At 48.2% G+C, this 20,338-nt stretch overlaps 1 protein-coding gene across 5 annotated transcripts in view; it reads left to right on the top strand.

Moving 5' to 3' along the window:
- fam131ab (family with sequence similarity 131 member Ab) overlaps positions 1 to 19,248 on the top strand; it is a 110,813-nt gene extending 91,565 nt beyond the window's left edge. For all 5 annotated transcript variants that reach the window (XM_078410176.1, XM_078410178.1, XM_078410175.1 and 2 more), the window contains exons 5-6: positions 10,401 to 10,529; positions 17,382 to 19,248. In XM_078410176.1, the coding sequence (XP_078266302.1) occupies positions 10,401 to 10,529; positions 17,382 to 17,881 (629 nt within the window). In that variant the 3' untranslated portion in view covers positions 17,882 to 19,248. The remainder of the gene's footprint in view (positions 1 to 10,400; positions 10,530 to 17,381) is intronic.
- The last annotated feature ends 1,090 nt before the right edge of the window (positions 19,249 to 20,338 follow it).

Here is a 20,338-nt window from a genome sequence, read left to right as displayed (position 1 = left end):
GAACCCGGGTCTCCGGCGCTGCATTCGCTGTAAGGCAGCAACTCGCCACCGCGCCGCCCTGAGACTACCCAAAATAATGGCAGTAAATGAGAGAAGAAAGGCATTGTACAAGCACTGCATGTGTCTTCGACAGCAACAAAAGAAAACACGCCATCTTTATAGGTCTAAGGAATGAGCCCATCAGAGAATAATCAATGTAAGAAAGGAACTGCAGAGGCTGGTTCATACCGAAGATCCACAAAATGCTGGAGTAACTCAGCGGGACAGGCAGCATCCCTGGGTAGAAGGAATGGGTGATATTTCGGGTCGAGACCCTTCTTCAGACTGAGAGTCAGGGGAGAGGGTGACACAGAGATATGGAAGGGTAAAGTGTGAAAGTGAGAGATCAAACGGGTGAAAGATCAAGGAAAATGTAGAAGAGATCATTGTTAGCTCAGGGAAGGTGACAACCAGGCATACAAAGGTAACATTTAATCAGGAAGACAGTCAGGCTGGTCGGAGAACTAGGATGGGGGAGGGATGGAGAGAGAGGGAATGCTGGGGTTACTTGAAGTTAGAGAAATCAATATTCACACCGCTGGGTTGTAAGCAGGCCAAGTAAAATATGTGGTGCTGTTCCTCCCATTTGCGTTGGGCCTCTCTCTGATAGTGGAGGAGGCCCAGGACAGAAAGGTCAGTGCACAATAGGGTTGCCAATTTTCTAACTCCCAAATAAGGGGACAAAAGTTGACGTCACTGCCTGCGCCCCACGTGACCTCAACCAGCCTGCGACCACATGCTCCCGCTCCACCAATGGCGGCCGCCTGAGCCAGGAGGCGGGTTATTACGTTAGGCGAACACACTCGGCCCCGCTACCCGAACACACTCCGTTAGCCTACACTGTCCGGGCCTACAGCGGGCCCCGGGCCTACAGTATCCAGGCTTACAGTGTCCGGGCCTAAAGCGCCCCCTGGGTCTAATACGGGACAAGGGCGGTCCTCTACGGGACAAACAAATTTAGCCCAATGTACGGAATGTCCTGGCTAATACGGGACAGTTGGCAACCCTAGTGCACACTCACACTCAGTGCTGGCAGCTTATTGCTCATAGACTTTGAGAGGAGTTTTCACGGGAAACGTCCTGTGATTAAAGAGCCTGTTCTGCCCAGCCTCCTTCAGAGAGGAACTTGGAGCTCTACGAGTGTGGGCAAAAATCCTCATAAACCAAATCTGATGCAAGAACAGCCAGTGAGGCCGCAGAGTTTAAACAAGGAATGTAAGTTAGAATACATCATTCAATCCCTGATCATGTACAGGCAACAAAATATAAAGAAAGAACGTTGAATTAAAAGTGGGAAAGACAACATTGAAAACTGAGTGCAAATATAATAATTTTTCCCTGCCAATCTAACAGTATATTTAAAAAATGTGTGATCAAAGGAACTGCAGATGCTGGTTTAAACCGAAGATAGATGCAAAATGCTGGAGTAACTCAACGGGTCAGACAGCAACTCTAGAGAAAAGGAAAATATGACGTTTCGGGTCAAGACCCTTCTTCAAACTGGGCCAGGTGAAAGGGAAACAAGATATGTCGATGGTGATATAGAGAGATATAGAAGTAATGAACAAAATGGTATGCAAAGAAGTAACAATGATCAAGGAAATGGTCCATTGTTAGCTGTGGGCTAGGTGAAAACGAGTTACAGACAATGAGACACACCAGGATAGTGAAACGAGTATGATGACTATGGTGGGGGTGGGACGGAGAGAGAGAGGGGATGCAGGGGTTACTTGAAGTTAGAGAAATCAATATTCGTACCACTGGGTTGTAAGCTGCCCAAGCAAAATATGAGGTGCTGTTCCTCCAATTTGCGTTTTGCCTCATTCTGACAAGGGAGGAGGCCCAGGACAGAACGTTCAGTGTGGGAATGGGAAGGGGATTTAAAGTGTTTGGCAACCGGGAGATCACGTTAGGCCAAGGCGGACTGAGCGAAGATGTTCAGTGAAGCGATCGCCCAGTCTACGCTTGGTCTCGCCGATGTATGTGAATTGGATTGGACAGCCAAACGCTTCATCCTAGGTTTGTGTTTATCTATCATGTCAATCACTTTTTGAGATCCTTTAATTTAGTTTAGAGATACAGTGTGAAAACAGACTCTTCTGCCCACTGAGTCCAGACACCACCCGTGCTCAGTATCAAACCTGGGTCTCTGGTGCTGTAAGGCAGCAACTCTACCGCTGCACCACCGTGCCACCCTAAATCCTATTGAGAGCTTATTGGCTAAAGCTCTGGTACAGCAAGGCAACTTTGATTACAACTTCTCAATCTCCAAAGAGAGAAACAAAATGCTGGAGTAATTCAGTGGGGCAGGCGGCATCTCTGGAGAGAAGGAATGAGGGGAGACCCTTCTTCAGACTGAGAGTCAGGGGAGAGGAAAACACAATCTCCATCTTTAATTCTGCCCTGACTGCTACTTGAAGATGCCATTATAAAATAGAACCGATATTCTAGAAACACTCAGCAGCATCTGTGAAAAGAAGAAACGGGATGAATGTTTCAGATTGAACACCCACTGTTTGAATAGAAATTGTTCTCATGTTTCCACTTTAATGCTACTCTCTGATAACTTCACTGTTATACCTGTAAGGTTACTGTAAAACCTGTAAGGTTACTGTGGTGATGAAGGTCTTTGTCATGCTTGCCTTAATCAGTAGGTGTATTGCACACAGGAGTTGGGACATCATTCTACAGCTATAGACAGCTACAGACTGAAGAAGGGTCTTGAGCTGAAACGTCACCCATTGCTTCTCTCCCAAGATGCTGCCTGTCCCACTGAGTTACTCCAGCATTTTGTGTCTGCAAAACGTTTAGAGGGATATGGGCCAGCTTTAGGCAAGTGGGGCTAGCTCTGAAGGCAACTCAGTAGGTTCAGACCTTGGGCTGAAGGACCTGTTTCTGTGCTGTAATGGTGTGTGACTAAGTGCATTGGAGGAAAATTGGGCACAGATTAGGGATTACTGGAAAGTTTAGATTGAACAGGGAATGAAAACTTAAAAGAATGACAGGTTTTGTGCTTAGCATGGTGAGGATCTAATCCACTGGGTTTCAAATCTAACTTAATGTAAGCTTTAAACAGTGTAGGTAAGTGATACCATTGAGTCAAGTCAAGTCAATTTTATTTGTATAACACATTTAAAAAGAACCCACGTTGACCAAAGTGTTGTACATCAGTTCAGGTACTAAGAAACGAACATACAATGGCACACAAACATAACAGCACATACATAAACAGCTCACAGCGCCCCCTCAGAGGGCCTCAAACGCTAGGGAGTAGAAATAGGTTTTGAGCCTGGACTTGAAGGAGTCGATGGAGGGGGCAGTTCTGATGGGGAGAGGGATGCTGTTCCACAGTCTAGGAGCTGCAATTGCAAAAGCGCGGTCACCCCTGAGCTTAAGCCTAGACCGCGGGATAGTGAGTAGCCTCAAGTCGGCCGACCTGAGGGACCTGGAGATAGAGTGGTGGGTTAGGAGATTTTTCATATGGGGGGGGGGGGGGGGGGGGGGCTGTGCTTGGATGGTTCTCACAGAATTGCATCCTTCTGAACTTAAACTGAAGAATGTCTGACAAAACGCAGATAAGGTTCGGAAGACCAAATAACTTGGGGGGATAAAAAAAACGAAGGCATAGTTTCTCAGATAGCTCAGACAACTAAAAACAAAAGCTTAGTCTAGACGTTGTACCATGTACAAAAGTTGTTGTGTGCCTTGCAAAACAATATCCATGAGAAAGATGTTAAAATATAGCACATTCAGTGAACTGGGTGGCATTTGTTCCAGTTATTCAACCGAGTGGCGCAGCTGGGAGAACTGCACCACACGCCAGAGATCGGGTGGGATCCTGACTGCAGGTGCTGTCTGTGTGGAGTTTGCACGTTCTCGTTGTGACCGCATGGGTTTCCTCCTGCTATCTCCCACATCCCAAAGATGTGTGGGTTAATTGGCCATTGTAATTTGCCCCTCGTGTGTAGTGGATGAGAAAGGTGGATAATATAGAACTAGTGTGAATGAGTGATCGATGGTTGGCATGGACTCAATAGGCCGAAGGGCTGAATGTATCTCTAAAATTAAAAATGAACTAAATCAGTCCTGCTCTGCTATTTCAAAACCACCAACCATTGCCCTACTTACTGAACTTTCCCATGCAACCACTGGAGTGCCCTTCCATCTTCTCTCGTTCCATTAACCAGGGACCCAAATAGCCCTTCAGAGTCAAGCAGTTCTTTGCTCTTCTTGCAATCTACTATAATTAGGGTTGCCAACTTCCTCACTCCCAAATAAGGGACAAGGGTGACATCACCGCACCGCGCCCCACGTGACCTCATCCAGCAAGCGGCCATGTGCTCCCGCTCCACCAATGGCGGCCGCCCGGGCCGGGAGGCGGGTGCTATGTAACCTCCGTTAGACGGCGCCCGGGCCTACACTGTCCGGGACTACAGCGGCCGCTGGGCAACAGTGCCTGGGCCTACAGTGTCTGGGCCTAGAGTGTCCAGGCATACAGTGTCTGGGCCTACAGTGTCTGGGCCTACAGTGTCTGGGCCTACAATGTCTGGGCCTAGAGTGGCTGGGCCTAGAGTGTCCAGGCATACAGTGTCTGGGCCTACAGTGTCTGGGCCTAGAGTGTCCAGGCATACAGTGTCTGGGCCTACAGTGTCCGGGCCTACAACGGCCCCCAGGCCTAATACGGGACAAACCAATTTAGCCCAAAATACGGGATGTCCCGGCTAATACAGGACAGTTGGCAACCCTAAGTATAATGCACATTGTACTCATCATGTGCTCTTCATATTGGGCCATTGTGTGACCCAGAGACTGAGAGCTCCCTGTGTAGGTAGGATCTACAGATGCTGGTTTAAACCAAAGATAGACACAAAATGCTGGAGTAACTCAGCGAGACCGACAGCATCTCTGGAGAGAAGGAATGGGTGACGTTTCGGGTAGAGACCCTTCTTCAGACTGCCTGTTACCTGCAACATAATTCCTTGTTCTCATTCCCATTCTGACCTATCCATCTGTGGCCTCTTGCACTGTTTTATGGAGGCCGCAGATGCATAGGGAGATTGAAGCTAAATACCCCAAGTTCTGTTTGGCCACATTTCTGCCAGACTCATTATCGAATTCTGCGAGAAAAAACACACGAAATGCTGCAGTAACTCAGCAGGTCAGGCAGCATCTCAAGAGTACATGGATAGGTGATGATTTGGGTCGGGACCCTCCTTCAGACTGATTGTAGTAGTCAGGGGAAAGCTGGGAGAGGGATGGGGGTGAGACAAATCTGTGCAAGTGATAGGTGGATACAGGTGAGGGGGGGAGGGGGGAGAGGGGGAGGTGGGGTTGATTTGCAGAAGTTGAAGGAATACCAGAGATGAAAATGCAAAAAGTGTGAAACCAGGACATAAACATAGAAGAGGCATGAATTGCAAAGCCAGAGGAAGGACTAGAGGTGAAATGGGACAGGGTGAGGGGACAATAGACAATAGACAATACGTGCAGGAGGAGGCCATTCGGCCCTTCGAGCCAGCACCGACATTCAATGTGATCATGGCTGATCATTCTCAATCAGTACCCCGTTCCTGCCTTCTCCCCATACCCCCTGACTCCGCTATCCTTAAGAGCTCTATCCAGCTCTCTCTTGAATGCATTCAGAGAATTGGCCTCCACTGCCTTCTGAGGCAGAGAATTCCACAGATTCACAACTCTCTGACTGAAATTTGTTTTCCTCATCTCAGTTCTAAATGGCCTACCCCTTATTCTTAAACTGTGGCCCCTTGTTCTGGAAGTGAGTGTACACCCAGGTGGGGCACAGGGTGTTTAGAGATACAGCACGGAAACAGGCCCTTCGGCCCACCGGGTCCGCGCCGCCCAGCGATCCCCGCACATTAACACTATCCTACACCCACTAGAGACCATTTTTACATTTACCCAGCCAATTAACCTGCATACCTGTATGTCTTTGGAGTGTGGGAGGAAACCGAAGATCTCGGAGAAAACCCACGCAGGTCACGGGGAGAACGTACAAACTCCGTACAGACAGCACCCGTAGTGGGGATGGAACCCGGGTCTCCGGCGCTGCATTCGCTGTAAGACAGCAACTCTACCGCTGAGCCACCGCGCTGCCCAAAGGAAGAGGGGGATAAATAGGGGGGAAGGGGGCGGGATGGGTGCTTGCTGCTACCTAGAATTGGAGAATCCAAGCGGAATGTGAGGTGTTGTTCCTTTGGTTCACATGTGGCAATGGAGGAGGCCCAGGACAGAACGGTCAGTCTGGGAATGGGACGAGGAGTTAAAATGGTCAGCAACCCGGAGATCCACCAGGCCTTGTTAGACCAAGTGCTAGTGATCGACAAAATGGTTGCCTTGTCTATGCTTGGTCTCGCTGATCAGGAAGGTCAGGAAGACCAAGTGCATTAGAACAGGGTGAGAGGAGGTGAGAGGAGGTGCACGTGAACCTCTGTCTTAACTGGGAGGGGCTGCTGGGCTCCCTGGATGAATGTGAGCCAGCAGGTCTAGGGACAAGATAGACACGAAATGCTGGAGTAACTCAGCGGGTCTGACAGCTCCTGTGGAGAGGAGGAATGGGTGACGATTCAGCTTGAGACCCTTGGGGCAGATGTTCATTGTCCAACCTGAGGTAATTGGCCTTTATTGTGTGTCAAAATTGGCTGTTTCTTCTGTACGTCATCCATCAGCAATATTGGTAGTTGTATTTCACACTCAGTACAGCCTGAACCACAGAGCATATTCCACAGCCTTGCATTTCAATACTTTTAAATTCCTTTGTGTATATACACCGATCAGCCAAAACATTATGACCACTGTCAGGTGAAGTGAATAACATTGGTTATCTTGTCACAATGGCACCTGTCAAGGGGTGGGATATATTAGGCAGCAAGTGAACAGTCAGTTCTTGAAGTTGATGTGTTGGATGCAGGAGAAATGGGCAGGAGAAAAGACCTGAGCGACTTTGACAAGGGCCAAATTGTTATGGCCAGACGACTGGGTCAGAGCATCTCTGAAACAGCAAGGCTTGTGGGGCGCTGCTAAAGGATCTGCTGCTAATGTTTTGGCGCCAGATACCACAGGACACCTTCAGGGGTCTTATAGATTTTTTTTAGGTTTAGATTTAGAGATACAGCGCAGAAACAGACCCTTTGGCCCACCGGGTCCGCACCGCTCAGCGATCCCTGCACAATAACACTATCCTACACCCACTAGGGACAATCTTTACATTTTCCCAGCCAATTTACCTACATACCTGTACGTCTATGCCATTTCTTTGTTCCCCATAATAAATTCCCCTGCTTCTGTCTTCAAGGGACCCACATTTGCCTTGACTATTTTTTTCCTCTTCACGTACCTAAAAAAACTTTTGCTATCCTCCTTTATATTATTGGCTAGTTTACCCTCGTACCTCATCTTTTCTCCCCGTATTGCCTTTTTAGTTAACTAATTCAGAATCAAGCATTAAATTGGACCCTGTAACCTTCCTCACAGGTTCACTCGGTTGATCACAGTTCTGACTACACACTCACCTGGGAAGAGCCTCTATCCTGAAAGGCACTTTCCTCCCGGCAGCCAGACAGCAACACACACTGAGCACATAGAGAGAGAAGGCCCTTGATTCAGTGAGACTCAGGAGGTCCTAAATCCCAGGGCAGGGATGCCTTGAGATCCACAAAGGCTCAGACAAGAATAGAAGGGTCTCGATCTGAAACATTACCTATTCCTTTTCTCCGGAGATACTGTCTGACCTGCTGAGTTACTCCAGCTTTTTGCATCCATCTTAGATAGGACTAGTCTGGCAGGAGGTATCTACAGTTGTCTCTGCCAAATGTGTGATGCCATATCAATGGAACCATTGCCAGATGTTCAAGTATGGATAGAGTAGTTGGTTTGCTTTGGGCATTATGATTGTTCAGACTACTTGCAAGAAGCATTTTCTCTATTCAGTAGACCCTAGGGTTGCCAACTATCTCACTCCCAAATAAGGGACAAAGTGGCGTCACCGCCCTGCGCCCCTCGTGACCTCGCCCAGCCAGCGACCACGTGCTCCTGCTCCACCAATGGCTGCCGCCCAGGCCGGGAGGCGGGTTGCTACACAACCTTCGTTAGGCAATGCCCGGGCCTCCGGACCTAGACTGTCTGGAGCTAAAATGTAGGAAACCTAGTATCGGGACCTAAACTGTCGGAACCTACAGCGCCCGGGCCTACAGCGTCTGGGCCTACAATGTCTGGGCCTACAACGTCCGGGCCTACAGCGCCCCTCGGGCCTAATTCGGGATAAGGGCGATCTGGTACGAGACAAACCAATTTAGCCCAAAATATGTGATGTCCCGGCTAATACAGGACAGTTGGCAACCCTAGACATCCATCTGGTTGCACCTCTTCCTCACATTCTTACCACCGCTCAGGCTTCCTCTGAGACTAGGCCTCCTTGTCGTTCATTAGTTTAGTTTAGAGATACAGCAAGGAAACAGGTCCTTCGGCCCACCGAGTCCGCACTAGCGATATCATATACACACTGGGAACAATTTACACTTATACCAAGCCAATTAACATACAAACCTGTACGTCTTTGGAGTGTGGGAGGAAACTGAAGATCTCGGAGAAAACCCACGCAGGCCACGGGGAGAACGTACAAACTCCGTACAGACAGCGCCCGTAGTCAGCATTGAACCTGAGTCTCCGGCGCTGTAGAGTCCATGCCTCGGCAGGTCGGCGCTGTTTTGACGGAGTTTGGAGGACCAGCAGCATATTAGGCAGGTGGTCATAATGTTTTGGCTCATTAGTATATTCTCACTCTCTAACCACCCTTATTTAATTGCCTTTGTTTATTTTCCCTCTCCCTAACCGTCTCTGGTGGTTGAAGCAGATACAGTAGAGTAAAATACTTTTGCATAGGCATATGGATATGCAGGGAATGGAGGGATATGGGTTATGTGCAAGTAGATAGGTGATGGCCTTGGCATCATGCTCTGCACATTGTGGGCTGAAGGGCCTGTTCTTGTGCTGTACTGTCCTTTGGTCTATCCCCATTACCCCAACTTCTACAACTTATCTCTTAGCAACTCTGATCTCATGTACTTTGTAATTTAAAACTAACTTGTTTTCGTTTTCTCAGTTCCGGGAAAAGGTCTTTCACAAGTTCACAAGTTATAGGAGCAGCATTAGGCCATTCCACCCATAAGGTCTACTCTGCCATTCAATCATGGCTGATCCATCTCTCCCTCTCCTGCCTTCTCCCCATAATACGTTCACAAGTTATAGGAGTAGGATTAGGCCATTCGGCCCATCGAGTCTCCTCCGCCATTCAGTCATGGCTGATCTCTGCCTCCTAATCCCATTTTCCTGCCTTCTCCCCGTAACCCTTGACACCCATTATAATTAATAATTTGTCTATCTCTGCCTTAAAAATATCCACTGACTTGACCTCTGTGGCAATGAGTTCCACAGATTAACTACCCTCTGACTAAAGAAGTTCCTCCTCACCTCCTTTCTAAAATAACGCCCTTTAATTCTGAGGCTATGACCTCTGATCCTAGACTCTTCCACCAGTGGAAACATCCTCTCCCCTAACACCTAACCCCTGAAACCCATACTAATCAAGAATCTATCTCTGCCTTAAAAATATCCATTGACTTGGCATGCACAGCCTTCTGTGGCAATGAATTCCACAGATTCACCACCCTCTGGCTAAAGAAATTCCTCCTCATCTCCTTCCTAAAGGTATGTCCTTTAATTCTGAGGCTGTGACCTCTAGTTCTAGACTCTCCCACTGGTGGAAGCATCCTCTCCACATCCACTCTATCCAAGACCTTCACTATTCTGTACGTTTCAATGAGGTCCCCCCTCATCTTTCTAAACTCCAGCGAGTACAGGCCCAGTGCCGACAAACACTTATTCCTGGGATCATTCTCGTAAACCTCCTCTGGATCCTCTCCAGTGCCCGCCCATCCTTGCTCTTTGAACCTGGTCTCTTTTCAAAGGTGCTGCCTAATACTCTGTGATTCTAGCATTCTCTAATGTTATTCAGTGAAAATACAAGCTGTTCTTACTCTTGTTCAATTGAGCAATGGTTTGCTGTTCAAATCTAACCAATTCTAATTCTATCTATCTACAATTCTAATGCGTGCTCTTCCACACTGCTGAAACTTTTGATCATCGGGTAGCATTTACGTTTCTCGTTTACTGTTTTGGCTTGCTCTTCTGTTTACACAATACTTTTAAGTGAGATTAATTGTGTATAGAAACAAAAAGCTGGAGTAACTCAGCGGGTAAAACAGCATCTCTGGAGAGAAGGAATAGGTGGCGTTTCGGGTCGAGACCCTTCTTCAATTCTGCTAATTGTCTTAATTGTGTTTCAGGTGTGGCGGAGCAGTTTGAAATCGCAGAGGCCAAACTAAAAGCATGGTCATCTGTTGACGCTGATGAGATGAATGACGACTCGTATGATGAAGATTTTGTACCAAACATGGAGAGCACACAACCAGCTGGTAATGGAGACCTCTCGCATGCATTTCTGTAGCATTAGTCATTTTTCTGCACCTATTGAAATGCAACGGTGCTGATACAAAAAATATTTCCGCCGTGGTTTACCCTGATCTTTATTTAGTTATCAAGATGCATTATTAATTTTCGCAAAGTCAAGTGTGGAAGACAAGTATGGAAATGTATTAATGTTGAAATATTATAAGTCACAATGTTACTTAAGACTCGGATTTCATTTTCCATCTATTTCTGTGTTCCACCATACCATAGGGAGAAAAGAAAACTGCAGATGCTGGTTTAAATCGAAGGTGGACACAAAATGCTGGAGTAACTCAACGGGTCAGGCAGCATCTCTGGAGAGAAGGAATGGGTGACGTTTCGGGTCGAGACCCTTCTTCAGACTCGACGTTTCGGGTCTGAAGAAGGGTCTCGGCCCGAAATATCACCCATTCCTTCTTTCCCGAGATGCTGCCTGTCCCGCTGAGTTACTCCAGCATTTTGTGTCCACCTTCCACCATATCATCTCAGTTCTGAGATTCCTCAGGGATCATTGCACGGTAGCGCAGCGGTAGAGTTGCTGCTTTACAGCGAATGCAGCGCCGGAGACTCAGGTTCGATCCTGACTACGGGTGCTGCACTGTAAGGAGTTTGTACGTTCTCCCCGTGACCTGCGTGGGTTTTCTCCGAGATCTTCGGTTTCCTCCCACACTCCAAAGACGTACAGGTATGTAGGTTAATTGGCTGGGTAAAGGTAAAAATTGTCCCTAGTGGGTGTAGGATAGTGTTAATGTACGGGGATCGCTGGGCGGCACGGACTTGGAGGGCCGAAAAGGCCTGTTTCCGGCTGTAATGATATGATATGATATGATATGATTGCTAGATGTTGCACTTTTGGTAACATTACAAGTTGTCACTGATTGCGTTTTTCGCTTTCCTCTGATATTTACTTTCTGGGCCATGGTTCTGACAGCTAGTTATTACTCTTTTGTATGTGGTTGTTATTCATGTCGGCAGAGTACATGACCTGAGCCACTCTTTTACTGGGCTGACCAGCTCTGGGCATTTCTTATCATAGGACAATCTCCAATATCAGGAGAGGGACAGGCAGCGTCTCTGGAGAGAGGAATGGGTGACGTTTCTGGTCGAGACCCTTCCTTGGACTGAGAGTCAGAGGAGAGGGAATTTAGAGATATGGAAGTGTAAGGTGTGAAAACGACAGACACCCTTACCCTTTCACACCTCACCTTACTTTCCATATCTCTAGCCTCCCTCTCCCCGGCTCTCATTTTTATTTTAGATTTTAGAGATACAGCGCGGAAACAGGCCCTTCGGCCCACCGGGTCCGCGCCGCCCAGCGATCCCCACACATTAACACCACCCTACACACACTAGGGACAATTTTTACATTTAATTAACCCAGCCAATTAACCTACATACCTGCACGTCTTTGGAGTGTGGGTGGAAACTGAAGATCTCGGAGAAAACCCACGCAGGTCACGGGGAGAACGTACAAACTCTGTACAGACGGCGCCTGTAGTCAGGATCGAACCTGAGTCTCCGGCGCTGCATTCGCTGTAAGGCAGCAACTCTACCGCTGCGCCACCGTGCCGCATAATGAAGGGTCTCGACCCGAAACGTCACCCATTCCTTCTCTCCAGAGATGCTGCCTGTCCCGCTGAGTTGCATTTTATGTCCATCTTCAGTGTAAACCAGCGTCGTAGTGCCTTCCTACACACAAGGAGAGGGATGCTGCCCAGCTTTTTCAACTTCAGATCTTGGAACTTGAGATCATTTATACAATCGCCATTGCAAAGTGGCTGGCCAGTACAGGAGCGAGCAGCTTTGGTAAGTGGGCTGAACATCTGGTAGCTCATTTTGGAGCCATCTTTCTTTCATTTTGCATCTAATGTGCTCACGCATCCACATGGAAGTAAGTATTTTAAATCATGGCCGTGCTCCCTCCGCATGGCAATGCAGGTTGCCAGAATCTGACAGGTGACCTTGACATTTGGTGTTGCCATGAACAGCGCCGGAGTTTTCTTTCTCCTTGATCTCCGGTTTCCTCCCACACTCCAAAGACGTACAGGTTTATAGGTTAATTGGCTTGGCATAAATGTAAAACATTGTCCCTAGTGTGTGTTGGATAGTGTTGGTGTGCGGGGATCGCTGGTCGGTGCAGACTTGGTGTGCTGAAGGGCCCTGTTTCCTCTCTGTATCTCTAAACTAAACAAAATCAACATTACAATTTCTAGAAACACCCCTCCTTGGTTCATTGTTGTCACTTGCTTGTAAATGAACTTCTATTTTTCAACCTACTCGAATCAATACAATTTACTGCTGCCCCTCAATAGTGGGTAGACTGACTAAAGCAGGAAGACTTCAAACCACTGAATCAAAAAAAAACTGCAGATGCTGGAAACCTGAAAAAAAAATCAGTAAATGCTGGAAAAACTCAAGGTCCACAGCACAGTTAATGTTTCAGATCAAACAGCCTTCACCTTGACTGGAAAAGATTATTTTTGCTAATTTCCTCAACGTGACTCGCTTGGAAGTTCACTTGTACCGTAACTTCTTGGACGAGCAAAACATTCGCAGGCTCAGGATCTCCACCGCTGTTTATTAATGAGGGAAGACACAAAGTGCTGGAGTAACTCAGCGGGACAGGCAGCATCTCTGGAGAGAAGGAATGGGTGAAGTTTCGGGTCGAGACCCTTCTTCAGACTGATGTCAGGGGAGTGGGCGGGACAAAGATAGGATGTAGTAGGAGACAGGAAGACAGTGGGAGAACTGGGAAGGGGAGGGGAAAGAGAGGGAAAGCAGGGACTACCTGAAGTTAGAGAAGTCAATGTTCATACCGCTGGGGTGTAAGCTGCCCAAGCAAAATATGAGGTGCTGTTCCTCCAATATGCGGTGGGCCTCACTCTGACAATGGAGGAGGCCCATGACAGAAAGGTCAGACTGGGAGTGGGAGGGGGAGTTGAAGTGCTGAGCCACCGGGAGATCAGGTTGGTCAAGGCGGACTGAGCAAAGGTGTTGAGTGAAACGATCGCCGAGCCTGCGTTTGGTCTCGCCGATGTAGAGACGTTGACATCTGGAACAGCGGATACAATAGATGAGGTTAGAGGAGGTGCAGGTGAACCTCTGCTGCACCTGGAAAGACTGCTTGGGTCCTTGGATGGAGTCGAGGGGGGAGGTCAAGGGACAGGTGTTGCATCTCCTGCGGTTGCAGGGGAGGGGGTGGTTTGGGTGGGATGGTTTGCACTCAGTCAATGTTCAATTCAGTTCAGTTCAGCTCAGTTTAATTTATTGTCACCTGTCCCGAGGTACAGTGAAAAGCTTTTGTTGCGTGTTATCCAGTCAGCGGAAAGCCAGTACATGATTACAATCAAACTATTTACAGTGATCATAGTTAAAGTAAGAATTGTTGCTGTAGGAGTGGAGATTGAAGAGTGTGGAGCGATTGTAACGTGCTATGGTAGATCTGCCTCTGTACCTGGCACGCAAATTGGGCGCCATCTGGGTTGGGCGCCATCTTGGAAGCAGGAGCTGGTCACTCAGCGGAGGCATCTCCTCATGGTCAGTGCCATGTTTCCAGGCAGCACACATGCCGGCTTCCAACGCTGAACACTGGGCCTTTCAACACCCGAGGGATGGCTGTGGTAGAGAATGCTCACTTCTCAACCTCTCAAGAGTCAAGAGTGTTTTATTGTCGTGTGTCCCAGATAGAACAATAACATGTCAGGCAGTAGCACTACCGCCGCGCCAAGGTGCCACCCATGAAGATCTACTGAAGTTGATGATCTACACTGTACATGCAATAGGCTGAGAGACCCTCGTAGTGAGATGCTGTAGACTGCATTAGCTGCAGACTGAAAGCAGAGGAAGAGCAGAAGGGTGGCACGGTGGCGCAGCGGCAGAGTTGCTGCGTTTAGAGCCCTTGCTGTGCCAGCAACCCGGGTTTGATCCTGACTACGGGTGCTGTCTGTACGGAGTATGTATGTTCTCCCCGTGACCTGCGTGGGTTTTCTTCGAGATCTTGGGTTTCCTCCCACACTCCAAAGACGTACAGGTTTGTATGTTAATTGGCTTGGTATAAGTGTAAATTGTCCCCAGTGTGTATATGATATCGCTAGTGCGGACTCGGTGGGCCGAAGGACCTGTTTCCTTGCTGTATCTCTAAACTAAACTAATGAACGACAAGGAGGCCTAGTCTCAGAGGAAGCCTGAGCGGTGGTAAGAATGTGAGGAAGAGGTGCAACCAGAGGGATGTCTAGGGTTGCCAACTGTCCTGTATTAGCCGGGACATCACATATTTTGGGCTAAATTGGTTTGTCTCGTACCAGATCGCCCTTATCCCGAATTAGGCCCGAGGGGCGCTGTAGGCCCGGACGTTGTAGGCCCAGACATTGTAGGCCCGGACGCTGTAGGCCCGGGCGCTGTAGGTTCCGACAGTTTAGGTCCCGACACTAGGTTTCCTACATTTTAGCTCCAGACAGTCTAGGTCCGGAGGCCCGGGCACTGCCTAACGGACGTTGTGTAGCAACCCGCCTCCCGGCCTGGGCGGCAGCCATTGGTGGAGCAGGAGCACGTGGTCGCTGGCTGCGCGAGGTCACGTGGGGCGCAGGGTGGTGACGCCACTTTGTCCCTTATTTGGGAGTGAGATAGTTGGCAACCCTAGGGTCTACTGAATAGAGAAAATGCTTCTTGCAAGTAGTCTGAACAATCATAATGCCCAAAGCAAACCAACTACTCTATCCATACTTGAACATCTGGCAATGGTTCCATTGATATGGCATCACACATTTGGCAGAGACAACTGTAGATACCTCCTGCCAGACTAGTCCTATCTAAGATGGATGCAAAAAGCTGGAGTAGCTCAGCAGGTCAGACAGTATCTCCGGAGAAAAGGAATAGGTGATGTTTCAGATCGAGACCCTTCTATTCTTGTCTGAGCCTTTGTGGATCTCAAGGCATCCCTGCCCTGGTTATTTAGGACCTCCTGAGTCTCACTGAATCAAGGGCCTTCTCTCTCTATGTGCTCAGTGTGTGTTGCTGTCTGGCTGCCGGGAGGAAAGTGCCTTTCAGGATAGAGGCCCTTCCCAGGTGAGTGTGTAGTCAGAACTGTGATCAACCGAGTGAACCTGTGAGGAAGGTTACAGGGTCCAATTTAATGCTTGATTCTGAATGTACACCACACTACTGTGGCATGGTGGCACGGTGGCGCAGTAGTAGAGTTGCTGCCTTACAGCAAATGCAGCGCCGGAGACCTGGGTTCCATTCCGACTACGGGCGCCGTCTGTACGGAGTATGTATGTTCTCCCGGTGACCTGCGTGGGTTTTCTCCGAGATCTTCGGTTTCCTCCCACACTCCAAAGACGTACAGGTTTGTAGGTTAATTGGCTTGGTATAAGTGTAAAAATTGTCCCTAGTGTGTGTAGGATGCGGGGATCGCTGGTTGGCGCGGACCCGGTGGGCTGAAGGGCCTGTTTCCGCGCTGTATCTCTAAAAAAAACTTGCTGCTAATTTAAATGACCTTTAGTAATTCTAAGCCAAGGTGCTGGGCGGGTGTAACCATGAAACACATTGGTTTGATGCACCGTATAGGTGGAACACGGGCACAAGCCCCTTTCAATCAGTAGGACTGTGGGAAACGGTTTTAATAGGAAGAGCCCCTGTCCCATTTCTCCCCTCCCCCCTCCCCCCCACCCCCCCCACCCCCCGGCCCCTTTCATCGACATTTCACAATTCGTACCTACGGAGGAAACCAGAAGGCCTGGAGAAAACGCATGTGGTCACAGGGAGAAGAAGGTACAAACTCCGTACAGGCAGCACCCCTAGACAGGATGGAACCCGGGTCTCTGACGCTGTAAGCAGCTCTACTGGTGCACCACTGTGCCGCCTGGTATCTGCCTATCGAAAACACCCTTCACATGTACCCATCTAACATTGGCCAGACTTTGTCTTGCCTACACTTGTCCTCCAGCTTTCTACCCTCCCCTCCCCATCAACCCCCCCCCCCCCCACCCACCACAATCAGTCTGAAGAATGGTCCTGACCCAAATGTCACCTATCCATAAGAGACACAAAATGGTGGAGTAACTCAGCGGGCAGGTTTGCCAACAGTACTGTATTAACCAAGACATTCCATATTTTGGGCTAAATTGATTTGTCCCATACGGGACCGCCCTTGTCTCATATTAAGCCTGGGTGGCAATGTAGGCCCGGACACTGTAGGCCCGGATGGCGATGTAGGCCCGGACACTCTAGGCCCGGACACTATAGACCTGGACACTATAGGCCTGGACACTATAGCCCGGGGGCTGTAGTGTGCTGTAGTCCCGGATAGTGTAGGCCCAGGCGCCGTCTAACGGAGGTTGCGTAGCAACTTGCCACCCGGCCCGGGTGGCCGCCGTTGGTGGAGCGGGAGCACGTGGCCGCTAGCTGGGTGAGGTCATGTGGGGCGTGGGGCGGTGACGTCACCCTTTGTCCCTTATTTGGGAGTGAGGAAGTTGGCAACCCTAACAGCGGGTCAGGCAGCATCTCTGGAGAGAAGGAATGGGTGACGTTTCAGGTCGAGACCTTCACCTGTCCATGTTCATTAGTGACGTTGCCTGACCCGTTGAGTTACTACTGCACTTCATGACTTTTTTTGTAAACCAGGATATGCGGTTGCTTGTGTCTCTCTTGATCGTTTTGGACACTGTTTTAAATGAATGTATTAAGTGTGCTCTTTAGATTTTGAGTTTATTTACATGTGCTGTTCAGGATTTCAGCTGTGAAAGATCATGCCAGTAATCTGTGCATTGTAATGACTGTAAATGCCCCGGTATTCATGCCGTATGATATTCTTGTTTCAGATGCAGCAGCACAGCATCCCCAGGTGAATTATTCAAGAGACAGGCTGCATGGTCATCTGTGCCAATTTACTGTGAGACAGGCCTCGTGTGAGCAGGAGAGTGATTCCTCCCAGACTGTCTCTCCAGAGACTCTCTGCTCAAGTCTGTGCAGTCTGGAAGACCATCCTTTGCTGAAAATGGAGCTGGGGACCCCGACAGAATTAGCGGCAAAACTGTTTGGCCAGATGGGCGTGGTGCCTGGCCACCTGGATGTAATCTCTCAGCTCCACCCAAGCGGAAACATTGAATGTGCCTTTAGGAACCTTATCTGTGAGGACTCCTCTTATTCTGTGTCTTACGCTGAATCGTGCTTCACTCCAGAAGAAGACGACATGTCGTGCCAAGACTACAAGAGCATTTCTAAGAAGGAGGACGGGGAGTACGAGGGGCGGAGGAAGGTTTCAGACGTTGCTTCCTCAGGCGTGGTGTCTCTGGAGGAGGACGATGCTGAAGAGCAATGAATCCTAGTGACCCTGGCATGCATTACTCCCTTTGATACTGGTCTTTAGGCACCACACAGTCGCTCTGTATTTTGTAAGAGAGTCCCCTTTGCACAAATCATTGCGTGAGGTTGGGTTGCAAAGGTACAGGCACTTCACAGGTCTGCATGCTACGAAGTGCCAAAATGAACTGTTTGCTGAAATGTTCTTAGCACGGTATGTAGCAAGCTTTGAGAACCTTTCTTACTGATCTTTAAATTCCATGCTAGGTTATTTTTCATGCTGGAAAGCACTCTCCAGTCTTAATAGCATGGCTACATCTTGTGTTAAAATGGGCAAATTATAATCTTTGTACAGGATTAAGCAGCTGCTGGAATGTACTTAGGAACAGACAAACAACGTCTTTTTAAAAATATTTCATCAAAGAGGTATTTGCTGTTAATCTACTAGTTTTATACCATTCAACATACTATGGTCTGACAAGATAATTGATTTTCAATGGTCTAATAAAACACATGGAAGTGTCTAAATCTTTTAAACTCCCACAGTTGGTTCCTCTAATTTTGGATAAAATAGTTTCCACTGATGCAGTAAAGGAAAAGTGCATTAGGGTTGAGATTTTATATTTTTGTATTTGTGTCTGCACCTTGTAAGGTACTGCTTGCTGTATATTGCATTGCACGGAGCTTCAGTGTGTTGTGGTCGGGTATATCTCTTTGTTATCACTGTGTGATATTGTCTACAAACAAAGAATACTGTGGTATTACTGACTTTCATAGTCCGCTGTCTCAATTGCAAGTGTTTCAACAAAACATCTGCAGAAGGACAATACAGGAATCCATCCACTCACGTTAAAACACAAGTGACAGCCTGAAATACTGATTGGTGAGGTTACATTTGTAACTTTTGGAAAAGAGTCAAGAGTACGTGGCTGTACCCCTTGGAAATAAGTACTCCTGTTTAAGTACTGTTGGGGGGGACAGCCTACCTGGGGGCAACGACGGTGCCCGGGCCTCTGGCAAGGAGTCCGGCCCTGTTGCTCAGAAGGGTAGGGAAAGGAAGAGGAGAGCAGTAGTAATAGGGGACTCTATAGTGAGGGGGTCAGATAGGCGTTTTTGTGGACGCAGTCGGGAGACCCGGATGGTGGTTTGCCTCCCTGGTGCCGGTGTCCGGGATGTGTCTGAGCGTGTCCAGGATATCCTGAAAGGGGAGGGAGAGGAGCCAGAGGTCGTGGTACATATAGGTACCAACAATATAGGTAGGATAAGGGAAGAGGTCCTGAAAGGAGAATTCAGGGGGCTAGGAAGAGAGTTAAAAAAAAGGACTTCCAAAGTAATAATCTCAGGCTTACTGCCTGTGCCACGCGATAGTGAGAATAGGAATGGAGTGAGGTGGAGGATAAATACGTGGCTGAGGAACTGGTGCAGGGAGCAGGGTTTCAAGTTTCTGGATCATTGGGACCTCTTCTGGGGGAAGTATGACCTGTACAAAAAGGACGGGTTGCATCTGAACCCGAGGGGAACCAATATCCTGGCGGGGAGATTTGCTAAAATAACTGCGGAGACTTTAAACTAGTACGGTTGGGGGGAGGGACTCAAACACAGATAGCTAATAGGCAGTGTGTGAGGCAGGAGGCAGAAAAGGGAAACACTCAGACCCAATATGTAGGAGAGAAAGAAGGGAAAAGAAATAAACTGAGAATAAGAAATGATGGGTCCCTTAAATGTGTATATTTTAATGCTAGGAGCATTGTAAGAAAGGTGGATGAGCTTAGAGCCTGGATTGACATCTGGAAGTATGATGTTGTGGCGATCAGTGAAACATGGTTGCAGGAGGGTTGCGATTGGCAATTAAATATTCCAGGATTTCATTGTTTCAGATGTGATAGAATCGGAGGGGCAAGAGGTGGGGGTGTTGCATTGCTTGTCAGGGAGGATATCACAGCAGTGCTTTGGCAGGACAGACTAGAAGGCTCGATTAAGGAGGCTGTTTGGGTGGAACTCAGAAATGAGAAAGGTTTAGCAACACTTATAGGGGTGTATTATAGACCGCCACATAGGGAACGAGAATTGGAACAGCAAATATGTAAGGAGTTAGCAGATATTAGTAGTAAGCACAGAGTGGTGATTGTGGGTGATTTCAATTTTCCGTATATAGACTGGGAATCACATTCTGTTAAAGGGCTGGATGGTTTGGAGTTTGTAAAATGTGTGCAGGATAGTTTTTTGCAGCAATACGTAGAGGTGCCTACCAGAGAAGGGGCAGTGTTGGACCTCCTGTTAGGAAATGAGATGGGTCAGGTGACGGAGGTATGTGTTGAGGAGCACTTTGGGTCTAGTGATCATAATGCCATTAGTTTCAATATCATTATGGAGAAGGTCAAATCTGGACCAAGGGTTGAGATTTTGGATTGGAGAAAGGCTAATTTTGAGGAGATGAGAAAGGATTTAAAAGGAGTGAAATGGAAATTGTTGTTTT

The sequence above is a fragment of the Rhinoraja longicauda genome, chromosome 13, assembly GCF_053455715.1.
Source record: "Rhinoraja longicauda isolate Sanriku21f chromosome 13, sRhiLon1.1, whole genome shotgun sequence".
Taxonomy (NCBI): domain Eukaryota; kingdom Metazoa; phylum Chordata; class Chondrichthyes; order Rajiformes; family Arhynchobatidae; genus Rhinoraja; species Rhinoraja longicauda.
This window is presented reverse-complemented; position numbering and strand designations above follow the sequence as displayed.